The sequence below is a fragment of the Notolepis coatsorum genome (assembly GCF_963971535.1).
Source record: "Notolepis coatsorum genome assembly, chromosome: 5".
In the NCBI taxonomy this organism is placed as follows: Eukaryota; Metazoa; Chordata; class Actinopteri; order Aulopiformes; family Paralepididae; genus Notolepis; species Notolepis coatsorum.
The window spans coordinates 120,652,893-120,670,457 of NC_140169.1; the positions used below are offsets into that span (position 1 = coordinate 120,652,893).

Here is a 17,565-nt window from a genome sequence, read left to right on the forward strand (position 1 = left end):
CCAATGTACAGTCATTTACCTAGTATGGTTGTCAATAGTCCAACGTACAATTTTGTTTGTTTGTACAGCGTCCCCCCCCCCCCCCCCCCTCAATGTACAGTTTTGCTTGTTTATACAGTGTGCCCCCCCCCCAACCACCTCCAATGTAAATTACCCAGTATGGTTGTCAATATCCCAACGTACCCAACCCCCCCCACCCAACCTCCTCCAATGTACAGTTTCTACGTCAAATGTATATACTCCCTTTTCTTTGACTCCTTCTGTATCACAAACAGTACTGTATTTGCAAATCTGGTATGTCATAAATGTATAGATGTAGCAGTACTGTCTATCTGTATGTCATGTATGTCATATATGTCCTGATGAATTGAAAATGGGGGACCCTGATGTAAACAAGACGAAAGTCTTTCTCTGGTCTGCATCCCCTTAACAATTGTGTGTATTGAGCTGTACTGTATTGTACCCATTCTGCAATCTGTTAATAAAGTTTTCAATCAATCAATCAAACCACTACTACCTGCCCAATTGCACTGTTCTCTGCGCTGTCTGTCAGAGTGAGACACCCTGCACGGCTCAGCAGAAGAGGGGCTTGGACAAGGCTTGGTGTTTAAGCCTTAAAAAAGGTATATTACGTGGCGCCTGGGTAGTGTGTAGAGGTATAAGCACTTGCCTACCACCGCAGAGATTCAATTCCCAGCAGCGGTACCTCCGGCTTGGTCAGTTGTCTATATACGAACACAGTTGGTAGTGTTTGTACTTTTTAGCACTGCAGCTCAAACCAAGTAGGGGGCAACTCAGTCACGTGCCTCAGTGGGTATTACCGATTATGGTGTTAAAACAAGAAACCTGTCTATGAGTATTTGTCATTGCAATAGCGCCTCCTACTGGTTGATTCAACAGGCTGGGGGAGATAGCATGAACCTCTGCATGCATTATGCTCTTCCAGGAGGAGGGAATTGGCATAATGGCATATATTTTTTCACATATTTTTTTTCTGCACATTTTATGTACTTTCCTCCATGTAAAGTCATCAACAAGTAAGCTAGTGAACACTGCAGTCCCTGTCATCCGCCATCAACACCATCTTTTCTCCCAGGTGTCAACCGCCTCATTCACTTCCAATTATTTTGAGGACCAAGTCTAAATATCAGTTTGACCAACTGTCAACTTCTCACAGAAAGTTTACTTTAGAATCTCTTACAGCAAGGCAACTTGTAAACATGGATAATCCAAAAATACTATGCAAGGCAAAGATACACAGCACAGTCATTTACATTTAGTCATTTAGCTCAGCTGACGCTTTTATCCAAAGTGACTTACAAGTTCTGTATGACAAGTCATCAGGAAGGGCACAAATCTATCAGCTGAGTAACAATGTTCATCAAAGTGTTGAGTGCTACAGTGTAGGTTAGTATATTATTAGGACATGACAGTAAGGTTAGTTAGGGTTAGATTTTTTTTTTTACATTTCAGATAAGAAGTGAGTCTTTAGTCAACAGTTCGTTCCACCATTGTGGGGCAAGGACTAGGCGGCTTCTCCTTGATGACCCTCCCGGAGCTCAGATAGGAGTGGGTCTGGCCAGAAGATGCAGAGTGTAGGGGTCTTGAGGGTGTGTAGTTAGAGACCAATCAGACCAATGACCGGAGGTAGGCGGTCTCAAACTTACAACAAATTTATAGGATCTGCTTTCATTTTCAAAAGGTAATAAATAATCTGTAGACATATCAAATGCCAAAACATGTACCATTGATTCAGAAACTTCTGTTTTATTCAAATCTGCACAGCAGTAGTTTGTGTATATTTAAGAAGTATGCTATTTAGACTCAGTCCTCAAAATGAAGGAAGTGAATGAGGAGCCTGACAACGAGTAGTGTCGACAGCAGCCAGCAGGGACCGCAGTGGTTGCTACTTGCTAGCTTACTTGTGCACTTACCATAGAGGTAAGACAAATTATACTGTGAATTTCTCCAGACTTGGTAGAGCCTGAGGTGTGGAGACAGCAGTAGCAACCCCTCCCCTATACCCACCGAAATCCAATCAGACAAAAACAAAAATTGCAAACTAAGTGCAGTGCCATGTTGTCATCTTTTGCCCAGAGAGTCCAGTGATTGGGAACGTGCTAATCAAAGGACTCCAAGTGGTGACGGAGGAGAGTGAGGGTGTAAACCGCCATCTTAATCAGGAGGCTTTGTTCTTAAAGCATTTCAACCCCGCAACTCATGTATTCTTGTGGTCTGTGTTGGACCCCATCGTTTAATAAATGCTGGTGTTAAGTAGTGGGAAGTATGGTGTTTGTTAAAGGGACCAGCAGTGGGGGGGGGGGGGGGGGGGGGGGGTGTAACCTGAGAGGCGTTTCACCCAAACGAACATGGCCTTCCCTCTCCCAGCATAGTGACTGTAATGGATTCTCGCACCAGCAGAAGAAGAATGCCAAGACAGAATGCTTCACATAGACACACACAGCACAGAAATGTGACAGAAAGCAGAAGCAATGATCATTTCCTATACCCTTTCCACTTGTGGTGCGACAAGCCACTGACAGAATATTGGAGCACTGCTACACACTCTTCGTCTCACTCTCCAAAAGTACATCTATTGTACACACAATGGCTTCAGGCTGAACAAGGGCAGAGGGAAGCAGAAACCACAGAATCACCAGCTGCAGTCGTGTGACCGAAGCAACTTCTTCTTGAGGCCAGTTTGAATCTCTTGCTGTTATCAGACAGGGTTCTCCTAGTCTAATACAGACAAGACTTTGGACTGCCATTACTGATAAAGCATTGAGAGTTATGCACAGTCTGATACACAAACAAGTCGCAGTCCTGTAGTGTTACTTATTGTTGTAAACCACTCCTTGTTGTTGAAGTGAAGTGACAACACCCCTCTCTACCCATGGTAGTTGTGTGAAACACCAGAAGGGATGGATAATCACCAGAATGTACAGAAAATTATCATGCGGGAGTTAGGATCTTTTGTATTCGTATTATCTCATCATGGGTGTGTTGGTAAATAATATGGAATGTCACGTTCATAGGGACATAATACATCATCGCGTCACACGCCAATATATAGCACAGCAGCCCTTGACAGCTGTCATTGTGGGCTGGCGGAGCTCTCTCTCTCTACAATAAAAATAAGTACCGTTAAATAAATGCAGGTCATTTCATTACAATCTAGCAATCTTACCAGATGTAACCGCTTTTCTCCGTGATGATGATGTTTAATTTGTTGACCCATTATTTCTTGTCCTGCTAACTGGCTAACTACTGCTATGAAGCCACACATGCTTTGCTAACTAGTTCAGCTAACGTTACCACTATACACGTAAGTTACCAAATACAAGGTTTCCCCAAACTGTCAAGCGTGTAAGTAACTCGGTTATCATCTCGCCCGTGGAGTAGTTAGCTACTGACGCTACATGGTTAGCACGCAGCAACTGAGCTATAGATCGTGTAACGACCACAGGCCAAGGCTCGTCAGTTGGTTTAGTGAGAGCCATCTTTGATGCTGATGATGGGCCAAATCTAACCGACACTAGTTCAGGCGAGGCGGCCCGGTGTGGAAGGAATCACCGGTGGAACTGTTGAAAGCTATTCTGTTAGCCATTTTACTTTGAAATAGTGGCTCAGTGAGTGTGGCCAGCAGCAATGTGCCATGTTGTTCACTCACGTAGACAGTAGAGGAGGTTAGACTCGGTCAAGGCTTTCCTCCCCCCACCTCCGCTCTTCTTGTTGTCAGCCATGGGTTTTCCTGCTCCTCCTGGGTTGTTTTTCTTTCCTTTCTTCACGACCTCCCACTTCCCAACTGAACCATTATTATTCGAAGCCATATTTATTGCCAAAAAGGGTGATGTTCCAATGCTTCCTGGCTGGCTGCGTCCCCCCTGGCTGCTGCTGCTGCTGCTGTGTGTAATGTGCGCTGCTGGCCGCGGTGTGGCGTCTGATGACGATGCCGGTTTAAATCGTCCCCCTTGCCACGTCTCCTTGTCGGTGTGACGTCAACCCCTAAGTGGATGGACCGTTAGTGCCCCTTTTATCACAAAATGTCTGCGTACATTAGAAATAAAAAAATACACGAAATTCAATCAATACCTTTTGAGCAAAACACATTTTCAGTCAAATTATGTCAAGTTTTACATCACACAAATCTTTAATGATGCTGTCACGATGACTGTTTTCGCTCTATTTCTATGGATGTGTGGAATGGAAATTAGCCTTACAGTACATTACTTTCACACCCGTTTATACAGTCCCCGGTGTTCCACAGAAGTAAAACAATGCACAGTGGCCCTGGAGGTATTTGTCACACATTCTTTATGCCCTATGCAGGTGGTTGGTTCGTTCATAGTCAATTTGGGTATGATCCAACTAGAGCGTGGGACAGAAGAGGCCACCTCTCTGGGGCACATCCTGCTTGTGTAATGTGTATGACCACCAGTGATGCCACAGATTACTTGTAAAAGTAATCGGATTACTGATTACTCCTTTAAAAAGTAATCTTAGTTACTTTACTGATTACTTGATTATCAGAGTAACTTAGTTACTTTGAAAGTAACTAGGTTACGAAGTCGTCCCCCCTGCTGCTGCCACAACATAAGAATGACAAAAAAAATTGAGTAAAATGTACTCAGTTTGAGTAAAATGTACTAATAGGGCAGGTAGGCCTATCTATAGATCTATAGATTTCACAAAAGATAAATGGTCAATAACACCACATGTAGGCTGATATGTAGCCTACCTTTGAGGCCTGCCCTATTCAGATATGGTTCTAATGTTCCTAGTGAAACAGGGGAGAGGGGTGAGTAAACCAGTGATTATATCTCAGTAACAGAATCTTCTCAAACCTCTTGTCAGAAAGTCTGTTCCTTCTAGGCGTGAGCACCAACCCTCCCAGACTAAAAAGCCGTTCCACAGGAGCACTTGATGGGTTGGAGTGTTATACTTCAAGAAAATGTTCTTTATGTTTGAAGGTCTATCCAGTATCTGAAGCTCATGCTCTTAAAAAACAGTCTATTAAACGGTACTGCTCCTCCTATGCTATTATTATTATTATTATTATTATTATTATTTATTATTATTATTATTATTATTATTATTATTATTATTATTATTATTATTATTATTATTATTATTATTATTATTATTTATTATTGTGTGCTACTGACAACCTACATACTGCAGTATGGTGTTCCATGTTCATGAATAGTGCAATCCAAAAGATGTTTAACTCAAAGGTGGAACATACCTGCACTATGGCATCTGGAAGGCCTGCAGTCGTGTCCTGCAGGGTGTCCTTCAGAGTGCTTCAGCACTTCAAGTGTGGGTAGTAAAGTTTAAATCCAGTAAAGAAATCCAGCTTTTGCTGTTTGGCTGGTGCACCTCCGAGTCCTGTAGAAGTCGATGCTTCGGCTTCTATCCGTTTGGTCGTGCTGTGCTGTATATTCCAGATGCGGTAGACAGTATTTTGTTTCCTCCGCATAGTGAATGTTTTTTTCACCCGGCTTAGCTGACACAAACGTTAAGTAGTAGACTAGTGATTGAACTTCCAGTGCAAGAAAGCGTTACCAGCGTGAGCGTCTCCCTGCTAGCTCGCTATAGTTTAGGTCAGTCTGATAATAACAATAACAGCCGCGCCCACCAGCATGGTACAACTCCGTGAGGTTGCGTGCTGTGACGTCACTCCCCAATACAAGGAAAACAGCTTCAAACGTATTTTTGACTGTCGAAAACGAAAGAAAATACTGCATTCCGCCTGCATTATGATGAGATAGTAACGAAATAGTAACGCACAGCCACTTGGACAAGTAACTGCAATCAGATTACTGGCTTGTAAAGATTAACGCGTTAGATTACTATTTTCGGGGAAAAGTAATCAGATTACAGTAACGCGTTACTTAGTAACGCGTTAGTGGCATCACTGATGACCACGTTACTCAAATGAGGCTATTAGTGGTTGGCACAAATCTCCAGGATCTTTCTCAACATCTTTTCGGTCACATCTGAGTAGACCAGCTCTTGACCAAGTACACTTACAATAGTAGCAAACCGACGGCTAGATAACTTCAGCCCGAGATCATACATCATGAACACAGTGGAGAAGTATAGCCAGGTAGGCAGGCGTACCCACCTAACCCCCCCCCCCCCCACACACACACACACACACAATAAAAGAACGCATCGGTTTAGTTTGATTGGGCTTGAACTCCAAACCTTTATTTTTATTTCTGTAATAACTCCAAATGATTCATGTTTATCACATGACTGCCATAGCAACACACAGTGAGAGAGGGGCCATTATGTTCTCTCTGACTGGCCCAACTACTGTCAATATCCTGGCCCACAGTCAGCCTAGCTGTCAATAAGATAAACCACACCTACTAGTTCCTAGGCAGCCACTGTGGCGTTTTAACGCTGTGCAACATATCAAAACTCAGTCAATTAAATACGGCAACTGAAAAATAGAGATAGCAGCTAAAACTCATTAATCAATACATACTCAAAACATTAGTATCTGGGTAGTGTTGTTTTTTCTTGTTGTTGTTTGTTCGTATAGCTCCAAGGCCTGACGTTGGTCTGACCTTTTTGATAATTACATTTTACACTGAAGTCCCTTGCTTTGTCATTTAGCTACTCAATGCAAATAAAAACTCTGCAGGTTAAAACAATCTAAAAAATATAAAATCTGCGTCTTCCTGTATCCTACTGGCTGCAGCCAGTCACTGCATGTTGGCTTTGTGGATCGTTTTCCAATTGGTTTCTTTTGCTACAGTTAGTGCAAGTCCCGCACCCCACACCCAAACCATATTTTCTTCCGAAAGTGAGACTGTAAAGAACAGATACAAAATAAATAAATAAAAACATAAATACATCATGCTGTCTCGTAAACAAACTGTTATGACAGCTTTAAAAACAAACAGATCCTCTCAGGCAGACAACTTGAGTGAGAACACACTTGTATGTTGTTATTTGTGAATGATGAGTGTGTATGTATGTATATGAGTGCATCGCTGTGTGTGATATAACTGGCGATAATTGTGTGTTCTTGTGCGTCCCCATGTGATACGTTCTCCGTCTGTGTGTGATATGTTCTTTATGTGCATGTGTGTGTGTGTGTGTGTGTGTGTGTGTGTGAGATGATCATCTGTCAGAGTGCATTGTGAAGGTAGTGACCTGCCTCTGCAGATAGATAGCACTGTTGGCTCCAGGCTGCCAGTGCTGGAAACCCTGTAATCTCATTGACGTTAGCCTAATCGTCCTCAAAAGGGACTAGCATACACAAGAGCATACACAAGAACTAGCCTCGCCGGGGCTAAAGGTAGCACTGTGGTACAGCTGTCCCCTCTCACTCAGATCAGATGGGAGTTAGCCGAGCGGGGCTGCCACTGCCCTGGTCCAGACAGGGTTAAGTGTCCCCGACTAGCAGGATGCTAGAAAGCTAGGCTGTACAACAAAGTCATAATGTAGTGCATATGGACAGCCATAGGGGTGTGGGGGTGTGGGGGGGGGGGGGGGGTGGAGGAGAGAGGAGAGAGGAGGGGGAACAGTAAAAAAGAGAGAGAAGTAAAGATGACAATCATGATCATGTGAGACAAGGGCAGAAGGAGCGGTGGAAGGATAGATGGAGTGATGGAAAGAAACAAGAGTGTTCAGTACTCCTCCTGCTCTCCACGCGCCCCCTCGTCGTTCTCTTCGTCCTCCGGTGGCGCAAAGCCGTCCTGCGAGTAGAAAGTCAAAGGTCAACGTGTGTATTAAGGCCTATTGTGATATTTTTCTCGTTTTCCTTTTTTCATAATATTTTATTGTGGATCTTTACAACAACAACTTAAACAAGACTAAGGACATTTAAACAAAAGACAAAGAAGATCAAAAAAAGGGGGAGTGCACGAGCCAAGTCCTGGTGGGGGAGGTGAGGTGCTGGGTAAAGGAACGCCATGTCTCCTGTTCTTATCTTGACTCTCCGACGTGACCTTGTGCATTCCACATGCTCCAGCAGACTTGAGAGTGGGGGGGGGGGGTGCATCATGGCAGACAATGCTTCCTGAATGCGCCAATTTGATTTAAATTCAATTTGTCACGCTTTTAATTTCCTGCGCGACCCCCAGCATGACTTGAGTTCTCGATTGTTCGTCAGATTGATGGACAGCGAGTCTTTTTACAAGTTCCATGTGGGAGACTTCCAGTCTGGCCACAGCTATCTCCAGACGGTTATCGTCTTTTTTCCCGATTATTTTTGTACAGATCCAGATAGCGATCGCTCCCATACCGATCAACATGAATGTGAGGATGTACAAATCCTCAACATCTTCAATCTCAAGGGAATAGAGGCAGATTGACCCCCATTTTCCCAAAGGGTCTATGGCAAATCCCGATTGAAAAGTCCCGACTGGACACAGCGGATCAGCTGTGCTCTGCTTCCTTGAAGAAAAAATACGATCAACCGCTGCAAATGACCAGCTTACTAGTTGATCCATTGTAGTTTGAGTAGGGAGTCAAGTCCGTTGAAGAAGGTAGAATCCACACGTCAAGACCGACAGAGAGGCAGTGAGAGCCGGCGATAGGAACGACCTTGAAGGTCTGGGGAGAGGAAAGAAATATGCGACTTGTCTCTGCAAGAGACAAATATTCTACAAATGGAGATTTGCCCAAACCTATCCGATGATCCCCATACTGTGAGTCTCAACTTCTCTAGTTTAAGGTGCTGCATCACTTCTCTTGGCCACTGAAGTCTGCAGCTCGGTCACGGGTGAGGGAACTTCCAATATGTATGGTAATGCTATGTAAACAGTATTTGTTCTTTACATACCGCTGTCATGGTGCAGAATTAAGTCAGAATTTACCATATTCACACGGCAGCCATTTTGCTCTTATGTCATGCTCAAGTTGGGATTCCTCTCCACCCTGTTCCCACCTAGGGTGGTCTATTCTCGTCCAATTTCTATTGTAAATCAACCAATTCCACTGCAACGTGCAATCCTTATATACATGGAATTCAATAAAAGCAATACATGTTGTTGATGACAGTATTAATGATGGTATTGTATAAATGCATACCTTTACTTGGATCCATGGTATTCCTTAAAATAGTGTGTATGTATTGTTGCATAGAAATAATATACTTAACTGTGTGTGTGTGTGTGTGTGTGTGTGTGTGTGTGTGTGTGTGTGTGTGTGTGTGTGTGTGTGTGTGTGTGTGTGTGTGTGTGTGTTTATTATACCTCTGTGGCATACAGTATGTCCATGATCTTGCCGAGTACAATGGCGTTGTCACTTTCATTTTCCTGGCAGATCAGCTCGATGTCTCTCAGTTTGCTAAAGTAGAAATCCCTCTCCTTCTCCAACCCGTCCACAGTCAGCTTCAGATCCAACAGCTAACAGTGGTCAGAAAGAATTTCACAGAGTGGTCAGAAAGATTAGATGAGGATAAGATAAAAATAACTTTATGATCCCCATGGGTAAATTACTTTGTTGCAAAAGAAAGCAGAGGACTAGGGCAGAGGATGCGGGATCTGTTTAGTCTGGTCTTAGTCAACCAAGACTTAGTTAGTTTATTACTCGATTTCTATGCATTTTTTCTATGTTGAATGAGTCATATCCTGAAAAATGATGAGCACATCTCTGGTAAGCAAGAGACAAGATTTAAAGAGTTCCTTCTGCATCATTCCATGTGGAAAACGAAATTATTTTTACAGATTTGTCGATGAAATCAACTCATCATTTAGTTGACAAATCCTGTGTCTATTAGTCGACTAAAAATGTCTTTAGTGGAGGACAGCCCCACAGAGGACACATCGACAGCGGACTACCAACCATTACAAAAAGAGACCCCCACCAATTTGCCTACCGGCAAAACAGATCCACTTACAACGCAATAGCCACAACACTCCACAACTCCCTTAACCACTAGGAGGAAAATAACTCTTATGTGAGAATGCTGTTAATTGAATATAGTACAGCATTCAACACCATAGTCCCTGCAAGACTCGACACCAAACTCAGGAACCTAGGAATCGACCCCAACCTGTGAAGCTGGATTCTGGACTTTCTGTTGGACCTTCGCCAGGTGGTGAGGCTGGGACCCAACACCTCAGCCACTCTGACCCTCAACACAGGAGCCACCAAGGGCTGTGTCCTGAGCCCCCTCCTCTACTCACTGTACACCCACGATTGTGTAGCCACTCACAGCTCCAACATGGTGATTAAGGCCCAGTCCACACGATCACAGGTATTTTTGACACCAAGGTTTTCAAAAAAAGAAACGTCTGTACACACGGGTGGTTTAAAAAAAGAACTGTGTACTCACGCAACTGTAAAAGTGATGTAATATACATGTAGTACGATGACACAGCAGTTATAGGCCTAATCACCAACAACAACAATGAAGCGGCCTACAGGAAAGAGATTGACAATCTGGGCACAATCTGAAAGTTGACAAGACCAAGGAGCTGGTTGAGGAGAGGAGGAGACCTCTGGACCCCTTCAACACCAACAGGTCTGCTGTGGAGAGAGTCAGCAGCTTCTTTCACCCCAAGCAGCTGATCCTACAGGCCTTCTGACCGAGGCTTGACCGAGAGCATCCTGACTGGATGCATCACCAACACTGCCTGATATGGAAACTGCTCTGCCTTACATTTACATTTACATTGTCATTTAGCTGACGCTTTTATCCAAAGCGACTTACAAGTTCTGTACGACAAGTCAGCAGGAAGGGTACAACTCTTTCAGCTGAGTAACAATGATCAAACAGTGCTGAAACTTGGGTGCTGCAGTATTGAGTGCATATACATAAGACATATTGAGGGAATGCATACCACTCTGTCGTTGCTTAGAGTGGATCAGAGGCTGGCATGCAGCCTTGTAACATTTTTGTTTAATATTTATAAAATTGGTAAACCTGAGTCTTTGTGGTCAGAACTACAACCTACCAATACTAGACATGGCTATGTCTGTATGGGTCTTCATTTTACTCTACCTCTACCAAGAACAAATGCACTTAAGATAACCGTAATGTATAGAGCTGCTGCATACTGGAATTGTATACCTGTGAAGATAATGATTATCAGCAACAAATTAACTTTTAAGAAAAAGTTGAAAAACGCTGTTATGAATAATGAAATACAGTTGCGTTATTGATTTATTTAGTTAGTATTGTATTTGTGGTTGGAGCCTTTTTGTGTTGTGATTTTGAAGATATTGAGAATGTACTTAAGCTAAGTGTTTCTTATGTTATAGTTTTTTTATTACTCCAATGTTGTAAGTTATGTGTTAGGAGGACCCCAGGAAGAATAGTCTTTCACCCATGGGTGTAGACTAATGGGAATCCATATAATAAACAAATAAACAAATACACATATTAGTATAGTAGAGGGCGGCTACGTGGTGCAGTGGGCAAGGCGCTCACCACAAATGCTGGAGACGCTGGGTTCACCTGTTCGAGCCCAGCGCTCCACATTGCTTTCAGTTTAGCTGGTCGTCCGTACTAATACACATTGGCAGTATTAGAGGGTGGGAAACTGATGGGTGGGGATCGGGCGTTGTGGACAGCGACTCCTACAGGTCGGTTGGTGCGCCTGCGCAGTAGAATCAGGAAGCGATGGAAGCGCCCCTCCAAAGCGCAGACCCCTGACGCTGAAAGATCGCGCCGCGCAGGTGAAAAAATGCGACTGCTGTTACCTCGAGTATCGGAGAGGACTCGTGCTATGTATGACTTAGTCCACATTGCAGCCGGCTTGTGGGAGGCAAGAAACAGCGTTCGAGACAGGGGAGGGTTGAATTGGATGATACGAAATTGGGATGGGAGAAAAAAATTGAAAATGGGAGAAAAAGTGGATAAAAAAAAAACATATTAGTATAGTAGGAGGAGTGCATGGTAGTATAGGACAGTAAGAAGGTTCGTTTATTGTTTTTTTTACATTTCACTCAGATATTGATTGAAGAAGTGTGTTTTTAGTCAAGAGTGAAAGATTGGTCGGGATTCGGCTGTGGTGGGAAGTTCATTACACCATTGTGGAGCGAGGACCGGGAATAGGCGGCTTCTCTTTAAAAACCCTCCCGGAGCTGGGATAGGAGTGGGTCTGAGGCGGCCAGAGGATGTAAAGCGGAGGGGTCTTGAGGGTGTGTAGTTAGAGACCATTGACCGGAGGTAGGCGGGAGCCGTTCCCTTCGCCGCGTAATATGCGATCTGCCAGGTCGAGGCCTTCAACCAAAGAGGACCCCAGCTACCCCATTCACATTGTGATTATTACATTGTGATTATTGTATTGTAAATAAGTGCTATTTTCGAATCATTGCTTATGCTGCTAATTCTTAAAATGTTATACTATTTTTATTGCTTCTTTTCGGGCTACCTTAGCTGATGCTGCTGCTATGCTGAGGATAGAAGATGTGACAATAAAACTGATTTTGATTCTGACAGTCAGCTTCAGATCCAACAGCTAGAGTAGTCAGAAAGAAAACAGAGGGCAACAAAGATAATAGTGAGGGAGGGGCAGGTGAGATGGGACAGAGGTTTCCAACTTTTTTTCTTCTTCACATTTGACCCCATATTCAGGTTAGAAGATCCTTGTTACCCCTAAAAAAAACAGTGGCTCCTGTGTCATCAAAAAGCTTCTGGATTTTATAAGTAAGCAGTATGTGTAAAAAATATTACCAAATATAATTTATATAATATTAATATAATAGTCACTTTTATTTTACTTTAATGAATTACTTTAATTAATTAACCTTTTGTTTGTTTGTTTGTTTGTTTTTCAAGGGACTCCATTTTCACATCAGGGGAACCTACTTGGGGTGTTGAGCCCAAGGTTGGGAAAGCCTGAGACAGAGGAGGGGCTCATTATTATGAACATGCACACATGACAGATTGTGGTGAAGATGAAGATGAGTTGTTTACCTGCTGGTTGAGTTCTAGGATCTCAGCGTCTCCTCCGTTGCGGGTCACAGGGGGGGTTCTACGCACAGGGGCGTTTATCTGTTTCTGGGGGGTGGGGACAGTCTTGGGTGTGGTGGGAGATGTTCTCACTGGGCCTGGAAGGTACACACACACACACACACACACACACACACACACACACACACACACACACACACACACACACACACACACACACACACACACACACACACACCACACCACACCACACCACACCACACCACACACCACACACACACACACACACACACACACACACACACACAATAGCTTGTCAACATTGGCAAGGTTTTAGCATTCCATTATCCATTCTACAAATATGTACTATACTAAGTAGACCATTATTTATCCAATTAATTACTCTTTGCCTGTACTTTTTTGTTGCCTTTGGCTTTCTTCCTCCCCTCTTCATCTGAGCTCTTACAGAGACTTGGATAATGCCAGATAACTTGACGACGCCTGCAGCTTTACCTACAGAATATACCTTCACTCACACACCACGACCCAAGCACACTCCACAGAGACGGCCCTCATAGCAGTCACAGAGGCTCTTCACTTAGCAAGAGTGAAATGCCTCTCCTCTGTCCTGATTCTCCTGGACCTGTCAGCAGCCTTCGACACAGTCAACCATCAGATCATCTTCACATCCCTCGCAGGAATGGGAGTTGTAGGCTCTGCACTGGCATGGCTGTCATCCTACCTTGATGACTGCTCCTACCATGTATAATGGAGAGGCACCCTGTTGGTCCCCTGCCCCCTACAGATGGGTGTCCCCCAGGACTCTGCCCTTGGACCCCTCCTCTTCTCTCTCTACATCAAATCTCTGGGTAACATTTAGGGCTGACCCCTATTAGTCGACTAATCGATCGAAAGGAGCCGTAGTCGACTGCCAACCTCTTAGTCGAATGCAAACATTAAAAAAAAAAAATATTATAATTATTTATTTTTATATAATTTTCTTTTATCATTCTTTCCAAAAGAAAAGAGGCCTAGAAGCGTGGCTAACGCTAATGGCACGCATACCAGAGGCTAACTGCCTAAGAAAACAGGCACAGAGGCACTGAAAGAGGATTTCACCCATCTAATGAACACACTAGACTAGACAAATATCAAGATGTATCCATCAGTGGACCAATTGCATGCTTTTGCAGAGGACAAGAAGCCTTCCGTCGACTCCTTCAGACATTAAGCACCCCCACAGCCCAAATGGAATGAAAAAAAAAAAGATTATAGGTACCTTTTATTTTTTCAATTTATTTTTATTTTTTATAGTCGACTAATAGTCGACTATCGGCTAATTTCGGCCAATCAAAGTCGACTATCCAAATCCTTAGTCGGGGACAGCCCTAGTAACATTATGACGTCTGATGCCTTCTCATATCACTGCCGATGACACTCAACTCTTCCTCTCCTTTCCTCCCTCATATACCCAAGTCTCTGAGCAGATCTCAGCCTGCTTATCTGATATTTCCACCTGGATGACAACCAAATCAATCACCTCAAACTCAACCTATGCAAAACGGAGCTACTTCACCTGCCGGTCAAATCCTCTCTGCTGACCGACCTATCGTTCACAGTGGAGAACGTAGCCGTGGCTCCATCCACGACCGCCAAGAACCTAGGTGTGGTCCTTGACGACAGGCAGACGGGCAGAACTTCTCCGCTCACATCACCTCAACAACCAGAACCTGCAGATTCTTCCTGAGCAACATCAGAAGGATCCACCCCTTCCTGACAAAAGAAGCCACTCAACTCCTGCAATCAAAAGTCGACCGGCTACTGCCACCAAACTTGTACAGAACACAGCGAGCCGTCTGATCTCCAATCTACCCAAGTGAGCCCATGTTACCCCTCTCCTTTTAGAGAGCTGCACTGGCTGAAACCTGCCCAATTTTCCGCTATCAACTAAAAACGCACTTCTTCAATCAATATCGAAAATTTCAAAACGACTAACCTTCATACTGTCTTTTACTATTATGCACTTTGCTACTAAGTAATGTACCTTGCCTATATTACTACCTACCTAATATGCTAATATGTCTATACTACTATACTACTACGCCTGATTATCTAATCTTCCTGAAATCAACGCTAGATCATCATTATTATCCTTCCTCATGCAAAAATGAAAAGAGCCCTGGACCACGGGGCTCCGCCGCCGCCTCCTCCCACTCAATGGCACACAGCCACACACACACACACACAGCTGCTGCGATCGCGGTAGAAAGACATATCAGATCAACGATCAAATTTATATATAGTGTTCTTACCTTGTATCTGATGTAATGCAAAAGAAATAATCCAATTATCTGATCGCCATTTGAAGTATTGGGCGCGGAGGACCGTGCCACGTTCAACAGCATAGCATATTGAGGGGGGGGGGGGGGGGGGGGGGCAGCCTCGCAAATGTATCGTTGAAACAGGTTACCTCGCCTGAGTATTTAAACCACGCCCGCACGGCTTGGATCGTCCCAGAAAAGAAACTACACCATTCCCAGTGGAGTGCAATACCAGCTGGAAGGCGTATGCGGCGGTATTTGCCCTTTTGCGAGCTCAGACCCATTCCCAACGATAACATCAGGCTGGATGGATGAAAATGAATGGATATCGCTAATAAAACAAATAACGATTAAAACCCGACTATACTCGCGATTGGCGCTCAAGCGATGGCGAGTTAACCCGACTATCATCGTGACTGGCGCTGAATGAGTTAATGGCGCATCTAGATATTTTTGTGACATGACGTTTCTTTTTCCTAATTGATTTTTGAAGGCATTTTTGTCCCAAGCCCCCATACACTTTTAACCCTGATATATAACCCTTCCCTCCCATGGCAGCAGACATGTGGATGGAGAAAGAGGTAGTACCCCAGTCTCACCAACATTCTATTGACCTACATGGATCTCAAACCCCACCCATTCTTCTTGATCCTCCAATTGATTGAAGGATCATGAAAAGAGGGCAGGGTTTTAGATGGATCTATTAACAGCCACATAACCTTTTCTTGGTCCAACAACATCCACAACACCTTCTCTGGACAATAGCAAACCGCATATCAACCAGGCTATTTCCTACACATCACAGCAAAACAAACAACAAGCACAACAAAACAACACTTTCAGCAATAAATCAAGGGAAATGTTGGCAGTAAAAAAGCCAAACATTTCAGTTACTTTTACTGTCTTCCATCTTGCATTTATTGTTTGTCGGAAAACGCAAACCACTACTATCTGCAGGGACGAATGGAGACGAGGTGAGGGACACACACCCACGCAAGCTTGGCAATAACAGAGAGAGAGAGAGAGAGAGCATGGCAAGAGTAGGGCTGGGCGATATGGGGGGGATTACTATTATTAATATTCAGAAGGACTTATATTGATATATATAATTAAAACTGTTTAGGTATGGGAAATAACATGTTAACGCTTAATAATCCAATCAATGTTCATCATATTAGACTGCATGGTAATGGGAATTGATACCATTTTCAATTGACATTCTCTAATATTTGTAAAAATCATTCTGTGAGAATTCCGACTTAATATTTACTTATCATTAATTTAGACAACAATATTGTCTATCACGATTTACAATATTAAAAGAAACAATAACACATATAAGACAATAAAGGATAATGAATATATTGATATTGATACAGTATATTGCCCAGCCCAAGGAGGCAGTACACACACACACACACACACACACACACACACACACACACACACACACACACACACAGACACACACACACACACACACACACACACACACACACACACACACACACACACACACACACACACACACACACACACACACACACACACACACACACACACACACACACACACACACACACACACACACACACACACACACACACACACACACACACACACACAAAAGATGGAATGGATGTTACCTGGGCGGGAGGGTCTTTTGGGTTTGTGGAAAATGGATTCACCTGGGTTAGGGGCGGGGTTTGCATGATGAAGTGAAAGATCAATATAATGCTGCGTATGAGTACAAACCTAAGTTCATGTACATGTGTGTGTGTGTGTGTGTGTGTGTGTGTGTGTGTGTGTGTGTGTGTGTGTGTGTGTGTGTGTGTGTGTGTGTGTGTGTGTGTGTGTGTGCGTGCGTGCGTGCGTGCGTGTGTGTGTGTGTGTGTGTGTGTGTGTGTACCAGGGTTGGGTGGGGGTGTTCCCTCTTGGCCCTGTCGTATCTGGATGGGGTCGTATTCCTTCCCATCGTAGTTGGCGTCAAAAAACTTTTTAAACCACTGAACAAACTCAAAGTTGTCCTGGAACTTGCCCTTTACCAACCTTTCCACTGGGATAATCTGAGAGAGAGAGAGAGAGAGAGAGAGAGAGAGAGAGAGAGAGAGAGAGAGAGAGAGAGAGAGAGAGAGAGAGAGAGAGAGAGATTAAAACTATGTTTTCTTTTGACACAAAATCTTACATTGTAATATGTTATAAACTGCTTTGGCAATACTGTTAATTGTTTGACATTCATGCCGATATAGCACCTTTGAATTTTTATTTAATTCAAATTTGAGAGAGAGAGAGAGAGAGAGAGAGAGAGAGAGAGAGAGAGAGACAGAGAGAGAGAGAGGGAGAAAGAGAGAGAGAAGA

At 43.6% G+C, this 17,565-nt stretch overlaps 2 protein-coding genes across 2 annotated transcripts in view; both read right to left on the minus strand.

Moving 5' to 3' along the window:
• tmem214 (transmembrane protein 214) overlaps window positions 1–3,913 on the minus strand; it is a 31,773-nt gene extending 27,860 nt beyond the window's left edge. The window contains exon 1 of the mRNA XM_084313757.1: window positions 3,671–3,913. Within this exon, the coding sequence (XP_084169883.1) occupies window positions 3,671–3,830 (160 nt within the window). The 5' untranslated portion in view covers window positions 3,831–3,913. The remainder of the gene's footprint in view (window positions 1–3,670) is intronic.
• Window positions 3,914–7,493: 3,580 nt separating this feature from the next.
• The window catches only part of mapre3b (microtubule-associated protein, RP/EB family, member 3b), a 26,347-nt gene continuing 16,275 nt past the window's right edge, over window positions 7,494–17,565 (minus strand). Inside the window, exons 5-8 of the mRNA XM_084314869.1 lie at window positions 17,117–17,273; window positions 12,890–13,023; window positions 9,216–9,368; window positions 7,494–7,715 (exon numbers count right to left, since the gene is read on the minus strand). Coding sequence (XP_084170995.1) covers window positions 7,647–7,715; window positions 9,216–9,368; window positions 12,890–13,023; window positions 17,117–17,273 — 513 coding nt within the window. The 3' untranslated portion in view covers window positions 7,494–7,646. The remainder of the gene's footprint in view (window positions 7,716–9,215; window positions 9,369–12,889; window positions 13,024–17,116; window positions 17,274–17,565) is intronic.